Source organism: Astatotilapia calliptera, chromosome 2 (genome assembly GCF_964374335.1).
Source record: "Astatotilapia calliptera chromosome 2, fAstCal68.1, whole genome shotgun sequence".
Taxonomy (NCBI): domain Eukaryota; kingdom Metazoa; phylum Chordata; class Actinopteri; order Cichliformes; family Cichlidae; genus Astatotilapia; species Astatotilapia calliptera.
Genome location: NC_137423.1, coordinates 21,608,839 through 21,628,217, shown reverse-complemented (window position 1 = coordinate 21,628,217; position 19,379 = coordinate 21,608,839). Strand labels below are relative to the sequence as shown.

The 19,379-nt window shown below is 40.7% G+C and overlaps 1 protein-coding gene across 2 annotated transcripts in view; it reads right to left on the bottom strand.

The window, feature by feature from the left end:
• gabra2b (gamma-aminobutyric acid type A receptor subunit alpha2b) overlaps window positions 1-13,579 on the bottom strand; it is a 48,304-nt gene extending 34,725 nt beyond the window's left edge. Inside the window, exons 1-3 of one of the 2 annotated variants that reach the window (XM_026186887.2) lie at window positions 13,152-13,579; window positions 12,598-12,682; window positions 5,490-5,605 (exon numbers count right to left, since the gene is read on the bottom strand). In XM_026186887.2, coding sequence (XP_026042672.1) covers window positions 5,490-5,605; window positions 12,598-12,668 — 187 coding nt within the window. In that variant the 5' untranslated portion in view covers window positions 12,669-12,682; window positions 13,152-13,579. Of the gene's footprint in view, window positions 1-5,489; window positions 5,606-12,597; window positions 12,701-13,151 lie in introns of both variants that reach the window. The other variant, XM_026186878.2, reaches the window with a different exon arrangement.
• Between the last annotated feature and the right edge of the window lie 5,800 nt (window positions 13,580-19,379).

The window sequence follows — 19,379 nt, the reverse complement described above, 5'->3', positions numbered from 1 at the left end:
CAAGGTGATTCCAAACGAGCTGTTAGCTGAAAACGTGGCATGTCCTGGTATGGGGTGCACTGTGTTTATCAAACAATTTGAGGAAACTGGACAAAAGAAGAAGTGGCAGATCTAAAACCCTTTCCACAGCTGATGAACAGTTTCTGAAAGTCATGTCATTAAGAAATCAGGGGAAAAACCCCAGCAAAGACCAGACACAGGACCTGAGAGATGGATCTGTCCCTTCGGCTGATCCATCTGCTGTTTACTGAAGCCGCACTGGAAATCTAATCTTAGAAATGAAAGGTGGCTGTAAAGAAGCCATTCATTCTTAAGAAAAGAAAACAGAAAGAAGAGGCTGGGGTATGTCAAATTACACAAGAAATGAACTGAAAATCAAGCCTAGAGAATTATTCTTGTTGCAAGTCAGCACTGTATTTATAACAGTTATAAAGCCCATACATGTTCTGTGTGGTGCAAAGGATCAAAGACATTTAAAAAGATACCAGAGGACTCAAAAGAGATAACTTTACAACAGCAAACATTGTGGTGCAAGAACTTTGCTGTAGTTTACTGTAATTCCAATTGACCACTAAAATGAAAGATCATGTATATCGGACTTCAAAATAACTGAACAAATAAGGGGCGGAGTTTCAAGATGACTGCTGAGAAGCAAGACTTCTAGATGGACTTTGATGGAGCTTACAACAGAAAGGAGACAGCCTTTGTTCTCTTTTCAAGATTTCGGGAGGCTACAGCTTTAACATTAATGATCAGGATTTGTTTTTTGAGGGTTTTATTATTATTCATTGTAATTGTGTTTTTGTATTGAGCGTACTTTGCAGAGGGTGCTTGAAAATGAGAAAAAACACCCTCTTGTCTTGTTGGTTTCATGGAGCTGGCTCTTCATTTTAAGAACATTTTATATGCAAATGCAGGCCCAATGTCATTTATCATGTCTGATTCAGAAAACTATTTAATCAAGTAAAGTAAAGGATTTTTGCTATACGACTACACACACTCATTCTCACATACACACAAAAAGAAATCACAAACCAGTATCAAAAGCCCCTCAAGAATAAACAAACACAGGTCTGTAAAAACCAAATCCATCACCAAATGGTAGCTGCACTCCATTTGCATTGTACCAGTGGGACAACTTCAAAAGCAAAACTAGCTTTTTTATTTATTCATTATAGTAGCAAACCTAGAAAAGCACTGCCTTCAGGGGAAATACGTGCTTACTATTTAAAAATATCAAGAGTGCATTTAATGCCCGAGGACATTAGAATATTTTATTTAAGGGAGCAAGGACAATACCTAAAGTTCATTTATTCAGCAGCAGTCACAAACACGTGCTTTTCATATAATCTGAATCATTTGGTACAGATGGGCCTGCTGAACCATGTTTAATCAGTAAGACACAACCTGCCTGTGTTAGAGACTCTGTGCATTCCACTGTGAGACCATCCAAATGTCAACTTAACTCTTGCCAGTTTCAATGGAGATGAAGAGAAGCAGCAAAATGACAGACTGTTAGAGGGAACAGATTTGACTTGAATGAACAAAGCACTACATTTTTTTAGGAGCAGCTCATAAATTAGCATTGTGTAAAAACTCATCCAGATTACTCCGTCACACAGGTGAGGAAGGAAGGTCAGTTAACCCTCTTCACACGTCGACGCCTGTTGCAGCTGCAGTGAATAATACTGGTGAACTATTTGGTCTGTGCAGTTATAATTTTTTTTTTTTGACATTTTAGCACAAAGCAGTAGAAACCATGGCATTGGCATCATTTAAAAATGAGAGTCCAATTAGAAGACGCAAGACGTGATTATATTAATTTTTATAGCTTGATATTTTTTATTTAATTCAGATTGGATCAGTTTCAGTTTGTTTCCAGAAGAGGTTTACTCGTCTTTGTTGTTTGGAAATGTTTGGTTTCAGTTGAGTTTTTATTAGTTTTAGTCTTTCTTTACTGTGTAGCAGTATTCTTCAGAATAGGTATGACAAACTCAAAACATCTCAGGTCATAACGTCAAATTTTAAAGAAGGAATAAAACCTAGAACATTTCCTGTATATTAATTTCATTTTAGTAAGTTTGTGAATTCACAATATCCAATTCCCAATTCAAGTTGACGCGATGCCACTGATATGAATGAACTTGTTAAACTTGTTACAGTCCAATAACTCCAGCTACTTATCTTGAAAAAATGGTAAATGGCCTGTATTTGTATAGCGCTTTACTAGTCCCTAAGGACCCCAAAGCGCTTTACACATCCAGTCATCCACCCATTCACACACACATTCACACACTGGTGCTGGCAAGCTACATTGTAGCCACAGCCACCCCGGGGCGCACTGACAGAGGCGAGGCTGCCGGACACTGGCGCCACCGGGCCCTCTGACCACCACCACTATCTTATTCGTATTTAATCTTGATTGCTCTTCCATCAGTTGCATTTGTGTCAACAGCTTTCTTTATCCATCACCATATCATAACAGCACAACAGTCACAAACTGAACAACAACACACCTGCCGCTAATTACGTGTCTACCTTACATACATTCACACAAACACACCTTACCGAAAAACACAAAAGTTGACCCCTAGCGGCACGCATAAGATAACAACCAAAACTTGGCTCCTGCACCTATACCTCACCCTTATCCAAAAATATTTTACATTACCAGAAAATCCCAGGTACTTACATCTTTTGCAAATAAGGATAAAAGGATAACACCTGATAACAGGGCATTAACTTTTTTTGCCCTTTTAGCTGCTTTGATTGCTCATACCAAGGCCGCTTCGCCCGTGGATGGCTCTGAGCTCTGGATAACTTTAGCTTTAGCTACTTTTAGCTTGTTTAAAGTTTCCATGATTAGGTTTATCGTTGCAAACATTTTCTTGTTGATCCTTTGAGATTTAATAGTGAAAGAGCTTCCAATTTACAACATGTTGATGTTACACACACATGAAATGGACTGGTTTATAATCAAACATGTGTGGGGCTAAGCGGTTAATCACCAGTCAGGATTGACAGCGCTGGAATTCTGGTCATCTCCAGTAAAAAACACTGGTCCCAAACATCAAAAGGACTTTTTGTTGTTGCCTATGGTTACTTCCCAGTAAATGAGAAATGTTCGATTTTAGACAATAAAAACCTTTTGACATGTAACTGTCTCTGATAGGTATAGCGCTGAGCATGAAGTCATGGATAGGTGACAAATTTCTGGAGGGGGTGAAAAGCAAATTAGTGGCAGAAGTGTGAATACGAACAGAAGTGAGCTTCCTCACAGTCACACTAATGATGATGAGGAGCAACTGTGTGTTCTCTGTTCACTTTCTGCAGCCTGGCTCAACTTCAGTGAAAGTGTCTGGAAAAAAATGCTGCATTTTCAAAAGAGCACTTGAAACAGATGACAAGTATGAAAAATAAATGTCAGATTAAAACAATTTAGTCCACAGTCTAGTTACATTATCTATATCAGAGAAAATACACAGTTATGCACGTGAAAGCCTGCTTTAAGTAAATTTGTTCTAAGTAAATTCTGGAGACATTCGCAGCCTAAACCCACACAGCTATTCACTCATGGTTAAAGAAATTGTAGCTGCTTTTTTCTTCTCCCCTGAAACCCCACAAAGGGAAACGTGGGTTCATCTTCCCAATCTTTATCATATAATCATTGCTACAAACTGTAAAATACCATACCTATACCTCCCTGGTTTATCAGGCTGTAGTTATTCATTGATTTGCATTGTGTCCGTGTTATGTCCACAGTTGTAACTATTCTAAGCATCTTTAATGATGGAGGATAGTGAAACATTTAAACTGCTACAGGGAGAAAATAGATTTTATACTATACTCTGCATGTGTAATTAGCCTCTACATAAATGACTGAATGTTTGATGACACTGGCATTCAAGCTGCTTTTCCCTTTTTCTCTCTTTCTTTGTGAATGCTTATGCTTAGACCATGAGAACTGTCAAAAACACTCACCCTTTGACCCTGAGTTTACTGTATGTATGAGTGAGCATGCTCGTGCAGCTGTGAGGAGGCTCTTTTTCAGTTGTTATAAATATGTCATAAGCCAAAGTCCAGTGAAGCGTTAACACGATGTGTTCCCCCAACGCACACACACAGATGAGACATACAGATCTAATGTTTCTGCCGTGTGGAAAACATCGGATGTCGTTTCTGTAGCTGTTTGTTTCCTCCGTACATTAATGGGTACAGTGTGCTACTACACTGTGAGCGTTACGAGGCTGTGCTCCTGTAGAGGAACACACTTCAAAAGTTTCTGATTTATGCTCTAATGTTTTATTTAAGTGTTTTACGTCAGATCGCTGAGTCTGTGTGTTACACAGACACTTATTCACTGCTAGCTGTTGGTCCAAAAGCATCAGGTTTTTACTGGCGCGATCCTATCAGTCTGTTTTGGTGTATCAAGCGTTTGTGAAATATCAAAAACACAAAGATACATTCTATATTTCTGCATTTTCTAGATACCTGAGCTTTCTTCATACATTGGGGCTTTTTCTGCACAGTAAATAAGCTGGCAGGACTGTTACTGTAGGGCCATTTGAATAGGCTGAGTGCTGCCAAGCTAAAGGAGGTCTGTTCCACATATGGTAGCTCCTGGGCTGGGCTGATGGCCCCAGGAATTTGAATTTCAAATGGCACCAAATCCTGAGGGAGGAGCTCAGCTTTGGGCTGAGGGGCCAGCTGGAAATGCCCAAACATGAAGGATAACGGGAGATGTGAGAATGACGAGTGGAGCGCTGCTGCGTGCGTGAGGCGATGTGGTTCTTCAAACAACAAAATCCAAACGCTGCCTTCTGCAGAAAGTGTGAAGTAAAAAATACCAAAAGCCTGTTATGCTTTTAAAAATTTAAATTTATCAAACATTTAAGGGAGCTCTCAGGAAGCTCTTTTTAATGGCCCCAGCATCAGAGCATACACCAAAAGTGTTTATATTCTGATCTAAATATTTTATTTTTAACACTTTTTAATTTACTCATCTGAGGACATCAACCATTTATACATGTAACCATACCATGTAATTCCAAGCCACCTTCCTACTGTGCAGTGCAGCTACAAAACACTAAGACAGCACAAACCAGCTACACAGTGTCATTATCCACACATACAGTGTCTTTCCTTATGTTTTACACAAATATTCTCACTTTGGTTTTTCCCTAAAAAGTCAAGCAAGAGTAAAACTCTCTGCAGGGTTAAATGTGGCCACTTTGGCTGCTGTTACTTTCCAGGAAGTGGAGGGAAGCATTATATAATCTAAATGTTTTGTGCACAGAGTGTGTTTGTCAGTTTATTCTCGAGGGGATTGCTGCCAAAGGTTATCAGTACTAGAAAAGCTGATGTTAAATGAAGTGTTCTCACTTCAAATGAGCCGTCAGCCGTTAACAAAAAAGACACACGTGCTGTTTCGTAACAGCGTTTGTTCATTTAGATTCTATAAACTGTATGTCTGCACTTCTTCTGCTTACCCCCAAGACCAGGCCGTAGACGGTTGTCATACCCATCCAGCAGGCTGTCCAGGATGCGTGTGAACAGAGTGATGTTGTTTTTAAAGGAATCAGATGTGGCATCTGCATTCACCGATCTAGTAAGCAGAGACATGAAAACAACAAGGGGACACTTCAGCAGTACTCTGATTACATTTTAGATTCAGTTCTTCTCAGCAGCTTGATTTATGAAAAGCACAGGAGTGCTTATTGTAGCTGGCAGAGACTGCATACCAACACAGATATACACGTAACCATGTTTCTCATGCACATGGATGACCCAGTTCCAGCCATCTGATCTGGGAGTCAAAACACAACTGACTATGCAAATCACAGCAGAGATTCATGGTAAATAAATTCAGTTAATGTCCCACATTAAAGCTCTACTTAATCACCACTGTCAACAGCTCTGGTATAACCGCCTCAGGTTATGGGCATATTTTACTTTAAGCAGTCGCTGGGAAAGTATAAACAATATTAATCATTTTTTTCCCCCATCTTTAGCTCTTTTTCCTGTTTGAACCACAATCCTTTAATTAGCTTCACTGAAAGCATTAGATTAATGTAGCCTTCATATTTATGTTACAGGCCAAAATAGCATATAAATATTTGATTTGTTATTCTCAAGTATGTTCTAGGTTGTGTATTAAAGCCATAAGAAACACAATCATATGAGTATACCAAAATGCTGATTTTCTTTTTTGCTTTGTTGGGTGGGGAGTCATAAAAATTATAAAAAATTTAAATTAGCCTGTAGAGGAAACCTACACCAACTAACTGACCCATTAGTTTAAAAAAATTATTAAAGTGAGCAATAAACATAGATGATTGTACTCGTGCTAACATTATCTTGCTAGCAGTCTGATTAGCTTGCTAGTTTAGCTTAACTAAGTAAAAGTATCAAATTTAGCCATAAACACAGATGATTGTAGACGTGCTAACATTATCCTGCTAGCAGTTTGATTAGCTAGCTATTTTAGCTTAAACAAAGTATCAAATTTAGCCATAAACACAGATGATTGTAGATGTTGTGCTAACAACATCCTGCTAGCGTACCTATAGATACACAATCACTACTGGGGCTTACAGTGCAGTGTTTGATATTTGATACATGTTTATATTGATGTATATCGATATATATTTGATATGTAACCTGAGGACAACGGCTAACAGTACATTTCTACAATGCAGCAGCATCTCCCACTTAATGAAATGAGGTAGATAATAAAACAGCAGCAAAATGGCTACCATTACTGGTAGCAATAGTTACACTGAGAAAAATAAATGTTAAAAAAACAAACAAACAGCCGACTCAGCTAATTCAAGAACAGCAGTTTAGTATGTTTACATTTTCTTTGCTTGTTGGTGACAGCAGACATGCTTAGCATTGAATATAGTGGGAGATGTTTGTCTTTAAGGCTTTCATCAACATAAACCTGCTTTACGATATATACAAGGCTGCCAAGTCTGCGTGCAAAAAAAGCAGTTCAATGGCAAATCAGAACAATCCTAATAAAATTTGCTAAATAATATCACAAATGCAGGTAGATTAATTTGCTGCAAGAGTCCAGTTAAATGCAATGAATGCAACAAAGCTCTACTTATATATGTTTATGGATTATTGTGTATGGCTTTATTTGTTGCTCTCTTTCTAGAAACCAATATATTCCAAATCTGAATACTGAAAAGCACCTTTAATGTCATTAGTATTGTACACTATGTGGGGTTAGCAGTGTTGGGTAAGTTACTTTAAATTAGTAACTTAGTTACATTACTAGTTACTTCTATCAAAAGTAACTCAGTTACTTCAAGTTACTCGTTACTTTCAGAGTAACTAGTTACTAGGGAAAGTAACTTTGGTTTAACTCAGAATTCTCTTGTTAATGTGTTGCTTCCGTAACTGGATACCCAGCAAGAGTGCCAGTCTTCTAGCTTGCTTACTTGCCACAAGTGCACTGTGCCACCTACCAATACAGGGAGTGCAGAATTATTAGGCAATTTTTGAGGAATAATTTTATTATTGAACAACAACCATGTTCTCAATGAACCCAAAAAACTCATTAATATCAAAGCTGAATGTTTTTGGAAGTAGTTTTTAGTTTGTTTTTAGTTTTAGCTATTTTAGGGGGATATCTGTGTGTGCAGGTGACTATTACTGTGCAGAATTATTAGGCAACTTAACAAAAATCAAATATATACCTATTTCAATTATTTATTTTTACCAGTGACACCAATATAACATCTCCACATTCACAAATATACATTTCTGACATTCAAAAACAAAACAAAAACAAATCAGCGACCAATATAGCCACCTTTCTTTGCAAGGACACTCAAAAGCCTGCCATCCATGGATTCTGTCAGTGTTTTGATCTGTTCACCATCAACATTGCGTGCAGCAGCAACCACAGCCTCCCAGACACTGTTCAGAGAGGTGTACTGTTTTCCCTCCTTGTAAATCTCACATTTGATGATGGACCACAGGTTCTCAATGGGGTTCAGATCAGGTGAACAAGGAGGCCATGTCATTAGTTTTTCTTCTTTTATACCCTTTCTTGCCAGCCACGCTGTGGAGTACTTGGACGCGTGTGATGGAGCATTGTCCTGCATGAAAATCATGTTTTTCTTGAAGGATGCAGACTTCTTCCTGTACCACTGCTTGAAGAAGGTGTCTTCCAGAAACTGGCAGTAGGACTGGGAGTTGAGCTTGACTCCATCCTCAACCCGAAAAGGCCCCACAAGCTCATCTTTGATGATACCAGCCCAAACCAGTACTCCACCTCCACCTTGCTGGCGTCTGAGTCGGACTGGAGCTCTCTGCCCTTTACCAATCCAGCCACGGGCCCATCCATCTGGCCCATCAAGACTCACTCTCATTTCATCAGTCCATAAAACCTTAGAAAAATCTGTCTTGAGATATTTCTTGGCCCAGTCTTGACGTTTCAGCTTGTGTGTCTTGTTCAGTGGTGGTCGTCTTTCAGCCTTTCTTACCTTGGCCATGTCTCTGAGTATTGCACACCTTGTGCTCTTGGGCACTCCAGTGATGTTGCAGCTCTGAAATATGGCCAAACTGGTGGCAAGTGGCATCTTGGCAGCTGCACGCTTGACTTTTCTCAGTTCATGGGCAGTTATTTTGCGCCTTGGTTTTTCCACACGCTTCTTGCGACCCTGTTGACTATTTTGAATGAAACGCTTGATTGTTCGATGATCACGCTTCAGAAGCTTTGCAATTTTGAGACTGCTGCATCCCTCTGCAAGATATCTCACTATTTTTGACTTTTCTGAGCCTGTCAAGTCCTTCTTTTGACCCATTTTGCCAAAGGAAAGGACGTTGCCTAATAATTATGCACACCTGATATAGGGTGTTGATGTCATTAGACCACACCCCTTCTCATTACAGAGATGCACATCACCTAATATGCTTAATTGGTAGTAGGCTTTCGAGCCTATACAGCTTGGAGTAAGACAACATGCATGAAGAGGATGATGTGGACAAAATACTCATTTGCCTAATAATTCTGCACTCCCTGTAGAAAGGAAAAAATAATGTGCACACTTCCATGAGAGAAATCCCACGCCTGATTCTATCCTAGCCATTCTATCCTCGCTTTTTACATCCAACACAAAAACTGCAGTCGTGGTGCTTTCGATTGTACTCAGAACTCGGAAATTCTGCCTTCTGAATAGGAAGATGTAGGTAACAACAGACTGCAGATGAGCTGCATACAGAGCTGGACTGGGACAAAAAAATCGTCCCGGGCATTTTGACTAGAGACCGGCCCACAATTATAGGAAAAACCATAAAGCCTTTGAATGAAAATAAACACTGTTGTGACAGTGATGTACACTGATCTGATGGTATATATGTATCAATCTATCAATTGTTTGTTGTAAGACTCAGATAATTATTTTTTTAAAAGTGAGACATTTTAAATGAGAATAAGAAAGTATTTCCTTGTGCCCCCCTCTCCCTTTTAATGCCCTACATGGACCCCTGGCAACACTTTGCTAGACCCGCCCCTGCACAGTTACCAGCTGTCAGCTACTTAGAAAAGGATCCTGGTGTTATTTGTCTCTCAGAAACAGTTCATAACTTCCCTTCAACTCATTCATGTCACCTTAAAGGTAAACCTGTTTCTCCATCACAGCTCTGGTGATTCAGTAAGGACATCTCCTGGTTTCATCTTCATGTTTCCCTCTCACCACATAACCAAACCGATATCATGACCAGCAGATTTACAGCTGTGGCTCCAGCAAACATCAGCTGATACTAGAAATTAATATTAAATAAATTCTAACAACAGCTGATCAAGCTTAAACGTGCTGCAGTTGTTTAGCGCGACATCCGCTGGTTTCCTCTTTCTGGCGCAAAGTGGGCGATAAATAAACAAGAGAGAAAAGCCGATCAGCTGATCATTGATCAGTTTTACGATTGAAGCAGAAACAGGAGAGAAGAAGAGGCAGCTGTGCAGCGTAAAGACAGAATAACTCCAGCTTTGTGTCTTTTTCATTGTAGCTGAAGTCCGGGACAAACTGTTCCTTTTCACCTCAATACGAAACGCGTAATATTTTCTCTGAATACGAGACGATTCTGTTTTTTACGGGACGGTTGGCAACTCTAATAATTAACCTTATGAACAAAATAAAGTTCAACATCAGTAACATAGCACCACCCAGCTGTATAGAAACTCCGTCATGCTAGCTAGCACGCAGTACGAAAAAGTCAGCACAACGAAAATAAACTCCAACTAAACTTGGTTCATATCTGACCCAGAATGACTGCAGGTCATAACTTCTTACCTGAAGTTCAGTTCACCTGACACTCTCGGACCAGGGGCCGCTTCGGGTCTCTCCTCTTGCCTCCCTTTCTCTCATCCACCTGCTGGCTTCCACCACTTGCTAATGTTATTGAATCTGTGGAAGCTCCGCGATAGCCACCACACGAAGTAACGAATAACGAGCCTATCTAAATCCCAGTAACGAGTAACGCGTTCCTGGTTTTGGCATAATAACTAGTTACCATGCTCGTTACCACAATAATAACGTAGTTACTGTAACGCGTTACTTAATAACGCGTCAGTCCCAACACTGGTTATAACACCATGTTACAGTTAAGCCTGCTGTGAGTAGTTTTTCTCTATAGTAATGCTATCATTACTAAAGCAATGCCATCCTTATAGTCTCCCTAGAGTGCAAAACAGCGAGACAAGCAGGGGCATGTCTGAGAGGAAGAGCAAAGTGTCAGCCTCACATGAGTGAAGATGAATTTATCACATAAAAAGATCTTCTTCAACAAGCTTCAACAAACATGTTTCACCACTTGAGGCAAAAACACACCAATAAGTAGAAGCAGGCTAGGAAGGAGGGGATTCGAGCAGCTGGCGATTGTAGAATGACCACTCGGTAGCTTCTTGTAGCGCTGCTTTATTGAACGTGTATCCAGCATGGGTTATAACAGCACAACAACGTGTGTGACAGCTAAGACATAGAACTGGATATAGACAGCCCCCTGCCGCAAAGCAGGTCCTAGTGGCGTAAAGCCGTAAAGCCCAGTACATGACAGCGATGTGCAAAAGTAAAAATATTGACTCCATCGAGATTCACTGGAGCGCACACCTGTTGCACTCCAGAGGACAGGAGTTTTTCGGTTTTATAAGACAACATTGTGCAGCTCCTGACAACTTCCAAGATTACATTTCTTTAGTTATTCTTAAACTAAAATGTCATGTTGTGCTGTTGTTTAAAATCTCCAGGGAAAACACTTCCTAGGCTAGTTTTCTCCTTATACTTGACCTGAGATTACAGCCAGTGATGTAATGTTTTATCACTACTATAGCACTATAATGCTGCAGCTGTTGCTAGCGACACCTGGTTTTGATAGATTTCTGACAGATCTAAAACATTTAAAAGTTTAATATATATGCTTGCTTATGTCATTTTTTGCAGATTGGGTCTACACAACTTTAGCACATTTTTTCCTTTGTCAGCACATCAAACTGACAATGACAGTGCTGAAAATAAACATCAACAACAGCCTCAGATTAATATGCTCCGCAGATTTTTTTTTCTTGTAGTAAGAAAAGTCCAGATGTTACTAATCATATTAAAAATGAGTCAGTTTTAATCTTTCCAATGAGCAACCATGGTGTGACAATCAAATCACAGCACATAAATAAAATCAGGACCTTGCAACTAGAAATGAAAGTAAAATGACACAGATTAAATCGCTCAAACATCCATATTGACCTCACTGAGTGCTAAAGATGTTTACATTTACTTGTGTCACATTGGTTTTGGCTGGTTAAAATCCAAATTTTAAAAAAAGAGATGAAACGATTTTAAAGAGTGTTTCACAATGAGAGATTTCCAAGTTCTCTTGGCACAAAACAACACAATAACAATAATTAGCTAAAATGTAACAACTGATGTATCCAAACAATTTGTTGTTCACCCTGTTAGTCCTACTATCTGCAGTCTGGACGTGGAAAAATGTCTTGAAAACATAAAGGCGCTGATGAGATAGATGACGAAGTCCAGTTTTCAGTATCAGTGTATCAGTGGCATCCTGAAGCCTGGAGGGGAAATCCGTGGCCTTATTTGAATCGCCCCTCCTGCTCCTGACGCTGGCTGCCTCTTTGTAAGCGCCTGACTGACCTGATCTGTCACTCGGGCAAATATCATAAACACACCTTCACACCTGAGCGCCTAGTGTGAGGCGTCCTCACACAGCAGCAGGGCGCAGAGCATACAGGAGAGATTTAAAGCCATCTATTTATTTATGCATTTCAAAACATTGATGTCTATGGGAATTTGTAAATGGAAATTAATAACCACACAAACTGTGCATTGTTTAGCCCAGTCATAAGAAATAACAGAGGATTACTCAAATACAATCGAAATGATGAGCCTTTTACTTATACACCAACCCCCCCCCCCCCCCCCCCCCCCCCCCCCCCCCGCCACCACCACCACCACCACCACCAACAAACAAACAAAAACCCATGAGATAAGCAGAGCTGGCCCCCTGAGACAAAGTGTGTGATTCTTGGCATGTCTTCACTTCAAGGGGTCTCTCATTCAAAACACTCACCTGGTTTTCCAGAGGGCTGTGAGAGCCAGCAGGCAGACGAGGAGTAAAGGAGCGCTCTCTCTGCTCCACATGGCTGCTTCCACACCTACACACAGGACAGCCGCTGCAATGAATGGAGCCTCGCATTAACAGGCTTGACATGCCAGTGGATTTACAGCCTGTATGTGTTCCATACAGTCAGATTTTATGACACTGATTTCCGGGGATTCCCTTCAGAGCGCCGTAAATCAATTAAAAATAAATAAATAATAAACACAGGGAGGGTGGATGGGCAACTGACAGTAATTAGTATTCACTGACGCGTCTCACTCCTTCACTCACTGAACATTACTGTTACCAAAAATATGAAGCACCGATTTGAGCCATTTTGATAATACAATCGATTTTTTTTTTTTTTAAAAAAGCGGAAATAATCACTAAAATGTGATTAGATGAAACGTGGAAGAAGGTTAGATGGATGCATCTTCTCTCCCACGCGTTCTTCTCCGAGCCTGAATGACAGTATGAAAATAAGCGTTTGTTTTGTGCGTGAGGGCGAATGCAAGGGAACTCACCTCAAGTGCAAAAAGTACCCGCTGCAGCTGAATTCGTCGAAGATGCTCAAGAAAGTTAAAGACAATTCACCGCTCTCTTCCGTCTGAAAGAGACCCAGTGAGAGCGAGTCTGTCATGAGAGCCAAGCTGCAAGCGCCGATAAATCATAGTCCCAGCCAGCAGCAGGAATGCGCCTGAAATACTTTCAGTGTCTCAGGATTTAATACCAAAAAATATAATGGCTAAATAGAAAATAATGTCAGTGAGAGGAAAGGTCTCTAATAAACAAATAAATAAATAAATAAATTAATTAAATGAAGTGAAATGTAAACCAGCAGCAGTCAGAGCTGATCCGGGCTTCAAATCTCCTTGTTCAGCATCCTCCTCAGCTGTTAGAGCCTCGATGTGAATCGTGATAAGCAAGAAGCACATCTCAGTCTCCCTCATCTCTACAGAAAACTACAAAGGCTGCGAAGGAGACACGCTGGGTCCTAAAGGCGGTTTTGTATGCACTGAGCCTCCTTCCTGCAGCCTAGACCTTGGAATGTGAGGATGCTGTCTCCACTCACAGTCAAATACACGGCGGTGATTACGAGTACAGCTTCGTGGAATTCTTGTTATTGAAAATGCATTTTTTCTTTTAAAAAATCTTTATCTAGTTGATCATTTTATTTGAGGTACATTTTTTTGGTGAACGTGTTATTGTGTGTGTGTGTGTGTGTGTGTGTGTGTGTGTGTGTGTGTGTGTGTGTGTGTGTGTGTGTGTGTGTGTGCTCCTGGAACCAATCTGGACTTTCCACATGTGCTCCAGTTGTTCTTTCAGCCCCTGGTACTCTGGTACTTCTCTGTTTTATCATGCTCCATCTTCCTGATGTTACCATCCACAGGCAATGTCGAATCTAGCACAATTGCTCCTTTTCAGCTACCACTATGTCTGGTTGGATGGCCAGCAGCTGCTTGTCTGTCTGGAACTTGAAGTCCCACGGGACCTTTGCACTGTTGTTCTCAGCCACCTTTGATGGTGTCTCCCATCGGGACTTGAGGACTTCTAGTCCACATATGGCACAGATGTATCTGTGTACTGTCTCAGTCACTTGGTTGTAGGGATGGGTACCGGTAGATCTGACATAAACGGTAGTAACCAGACCGAAAAGCAGCGCACATTTCGGTGCTTTATTTCGGTGCTTTTTTTTTCCTGAGCTGTGATACACTTTAGATTCTAGACAATCATTTTACGTTTCCGAGGATAGTAGGCGGATCCAGGTACGTACGTTCTTTTAGAGCAGAGCTACAGATTAAAAATGCCCAAGGCAAAGTGGTCAAAAGTCTGGTTGTACTTCACAGCAAAATATACAAACTCAGCAGCAACAAGTGCTTTAAGCTGATACTGTGATACTGTGCAAAGGAGGTAACACCTCGAATCCGATGAAACACGTGGCAACGCATAACGTTTTTTTTAAAAGCCGAGAAATGTGCCGTATTTGATAGCTTGCTGCGAGACCTCACACCGTGCACATCTACTGCGGGTGTGGTGCCTGTTATTGGACCCGGAGTTAGCAACATCCCCCAAAAACCCGAAGAATAGAGTCCTGGCCCCTAGCCCTGCTAGTGTAGCAGAAATGATGACAGATGATGATGGCAGCAGCAGCCGTTCTTCTCTGCGTGAGTAGCTTAATGTTGTTCATGTGTAATTTACGTTGAGTAGGCTAACCACGTTATTACATTAATGCATGTAAGGTGAACTAGCAAACATCATCATAGCTACATGCGGCTGTCTTCTTGTTTGATGGCAGATACTCCCTTCACCCTGGCCAAAAAGGCTAAAATGACCAAAGAAAAAGTGGAAAACAGTTAAACATGAGGTTTTTGGACAAAGTTTGTGTTTTTTCCATTGTTTAAGCACTGCTTCCAGCCAAGAGTGATGCCATATATGCCCCATAGCTGCAGAAAAGGCTAACATTGTTATCCTTTTACAAAAAAACAGCTGAACATGAGAGGTTTTTGGACAAAGCCTGTGTTCTGCATTCTTTAAGCACCGGTTCGAGCACCGTTTAAGCACCGTTTCAAAAGAACCAGTTTGGCACCGGTATCGGATAAAACCTAAACGATACCCATCCCTACTTGGTTGTGTCTCTCAGTGCACGCAGTTCCAGCTCAAAACTTACAGCCTGCTACTATGTGTTGGATAGTCTTGGGGGCACCTTTGTACGGTTTGCAGCTTTGGCCCAATCAGCTGTAGACTCCTGCCTTTACAGATATGGTACTTACAACCTTTTGAAGATAGACACCGTCTGCCTCAGGTATTATGGAGCAGCTCATCTCAGGTGGACACCTGCTTGATGTAATATAGCAGCTGGGTGATATCGGCCCACATCAGGTGTTGAGGAAACAAGATGAGAAATGGAGCAAAGCACATAAAAAGGACTGGGAAAAGAAAAAAATCCCTTATTTTAAGACATATGTAGAAAGATAAGACCTATTTTATTTATGTTTTATCTGGGTAATTATTTTATCACAGCAGTTGAAATGATGTTGTAATAAATAAATAAATAAAAATGATTACATAAATTCTTATTGTCAGACAGATGACATTCTGCCAGGCAGATGTATTGTATTATAGAGAGTGATAGCATATGGTATCAAAGCTATATCTGCCTATATCTTTACTCTACCTATTATGGAGCTCAATCATTGTATCTTGATACAGTGGGTGCTCATTTTAACCTGGCCAGTGACATCCTTGAGAGCCAAAATCTCAGACTTCAGGCTGCTTTAAACACCCACTTTCAGATTTTTTCCCTACTCCTAGCTCTCTTTTATGTCACTCAGAGCAGTTATCCTTAGTGAGCCCTGGCTGTGAGATGCCCCACCCACCTGCTGTTTAAACTTTTTGTTTAGGAGGGGCAACCAATGTTGGCTTAAGAGGCAAGTTGTGGATTGGAAAAATGAAGCCAACACAAGAGTGTGTCAGTGAGTTTTGTGTTTTGTGACCTAAAAAAATTGCCAGAATTTTCATCAATCATTCAATTTTTCTCAAGCATACTTGAAGTGAGACGCTCACTAACCAAGCACATGAAGATAAAAACCACCACTAAATCTCGCACTTTTGCAACATCCTTTACAACCATCAGCCTTTGGGAGCTGTTCTTTCAGTACCACACATGCTGCAGCGAAAGCGGCAGGCATTTTCTCACTACACTCTTTTTCTTTTGCATAACTACCTCTAAATGCAAGAAGCCTGTGAAGAAAAAGAAATCACACAAAAAACTACCTGAAAATATGATAATTTAACGTGACCAACAGAAGAAGCAACCAAGTAACCAAGAGGGGAAATGTCACAACTGAGAAGGCAATTATAGGCTTTACTGTATTATCTGTGTAAGTGATGAACTAAAAGGTTAATCCAGCTATGAATCCTTTGCACTCAGATTGTCTGTAAATTCCTAATAAGAAGCATTTTAAGAGGCACAGAAGCTCCGAGTTTGTGTTTTTGCAGCGTAAACAATTTGTGTGAACTAGGTATTAGTTACACATGCTTAGACAGGTTGGAAAAAAAGGGCCATTAACAAGAGCTGGTGAGTGATAACCCAGCACATACTCTCATTTAAGAAGCAGCACACACACACACACACTGAGTCCTCAGGGGTCTGACCATTATCAAGCAGACTCCCTCTGCTATACTTCAAACTAGAAGGATGTCCCATTGATCTCCCCTTTAATTAATTCTTGCCATGTGATCAATGAGGTGGGTCATCTCAGTAACGGTGACCCCTGGGCCCTTAGTCAAGTCCAACTTAAGTGAGAGGGAAGGAAACGGGAAGCGAGGACAATCGAGGGCGTCGAGGACAAAATAAACAAATTCTTGTCTTTTATTCTAATCAAATCTGCGTGCATGCCTGTGCGTATGTTCCTTTTTTTTCCTCTGAACTTGGGTTTTGCTTGCGCTGCTAGCCGCTGGGTTACATACTCTTACAGCACAATGTTTATTGCAAGATGTTGCATCACCCAGCCCACTGCCGGTCCTGAGCGTGTCCCAATTGGACTCGGTGTGACAATGCATATTGATCGAGCCCACGTGGAGGAAGGTAATAATCGCAGGTTAAAAAGTAGCAGCAAAGGTTTAAATAAAACAATTATTTAACCTGTTGCACGGGGTTTTGTTGGCACTTGCGTGTGAACATTGAAATTTGCCTCAGTCAGGGTGTTACATAATGATGTTAAAAGCCAGTTTTGTGCTGGTAATACTGTGATGGGAGAAAGACTAGATATGCAAAGTATTTCATCATTAGCATGATTAATGGAGGGGTGAGTAACTCCAATCTGTTCTTTCGCTGGCACCACAGACTTGCCTATTAACCCTTTGTGTTAGAAGCTACTTGCTTCCAGTACGCTGATTACATGAAAACAGCACAAATGCCAAGGGAGCAATGCAAATGCAGTTTGAGACAAGCAAAGGAATTGACTCATGTGGTTTCAGTCAGCGGGGAAATAGCTCAATGATGATCTGGTCAATAAGAAAACACACACACACGCAGGTGACAAAAAAGTGCTTCTGCTGCTTAACATTTTAACAAGAGGGCCCCCTCCCACCGGTCAGAGCAGCTATGAGATGCTTATAGATGCATCTCCCCTCAGAATTTTAAGTCTTTGATATTAGCTCTCTGCCAACCAAAAGTAAAATGCATTCGAATAAATTGTAAAAGCTATATGAGGAGATATGAGTCACATGTATAGATATAAACCCACACACACACACACACACACACGCACACACACGCACACACACACTCTGCTGGAGACATCCAGGAACTCACACCTGAGAAAGTGACTGGAGCAGCTTGCAAACATGTCTCCATCACCTGGATCGAATTTTACGCTTTACCCTGTCAGAGCATCGCACGCAGCTCGGTTTTGCTTGCGTTTGTGATCACACACACAGCAGCTGAACGTGATATCAGACCGCGCAGCTTTTCATATGATTCCTACATGAGAGCGAACCACAGCACAGCAGGTGGCTGTTGACTCCAGTGACATTTTGGGAAGAAAATACCTGAGCCTGTCGTCGACTGTGCCGTTGTCAGTTTCATGTCAGCACGAGTCGATTCACTAGGCAATGCTGGAAATGCTAAACCATTCTTGGGCCTGTTACCTCGGCAACAAGCCATACATGGCAGAAGAAAGATGTTGTGAGAGAAAAAAGATGAGGAGTCCATGGAGGAGCTCTGACACTCTTAAAGTGATAGGTCACCCTTGGAAATCCTTTGTCACACACATGCTGCTCATGAAAATACCAAACCGGCTGACACACAGCTCTCATGTTCATTGTCGTTCATTGTGTGTAAATTAAGGCTCAGTCGAATTAAATTACAATCCACGGCTTGCTGCTGGTGACCTAGATTCAACGTGTCAACTAAAACTGTAATATTTATAGTGTAATGTTATTGTATCTGCTTATAAAATGCTAAGAGAGGTGCAAACAACAAACCGAGTGGGAAATATAGGTGGAACTAATAACTGTGGCTTTGTTATTCATTCATGTGCAAATGATGGATGCACTAAAACAAAACGGATCGCCCATTCCAAGATGACAGCTCTTTCATTTAAATTGCTCACTGGCTGAAAAAAGGTTCACAGGCCTTTTTCGGTTTTGGGTTCATGGAGCTGCCAAGCTGCCTGAAATTATTCCAGACCTCCTCTGATTTCCTTGTGCTCCCCACAATTACACAAATAGCATAAATTTATTTTTATTAGCTGACTCTTAGAGGGTTTTCAGATGTGATTGGAATAAACAGATGCAAAGATATGTATTGGGTGTGGATAAAAGCCTTTTTAAAGCTTTTTAAATCACACGATACTGCAACACCAATAACAGGTATTATCCTATAATTACAGAGGTGCTTGGGAGTTTTTGAACCCTTTTAAATTAATGGTGAAGAATGATCTTAAACATCATCCAACTTTTATCATTTTACCTGTTAAGGGCAAAAGTATCTGAACCTTTACTTTGAATGTCTGGTGTGATGTCACTGCGCAGCAATAACTGCAGCTATAGGTAACTTCCTCAGTACTCATGTTTTTGCATGAATTGCATTCTTCGGGCCATTCCACCACTTTAAGGCCAAACCTTTACCTTTATCCTCCTATAACCATTCCTTGGTAGAGGAGCTTGTATGGTTTGAGGTGTTGCCCTTATACCCACCGTCTCTTGGGATTCAGATCAAGGACAAATGTCCAAATGTTTTCATATCA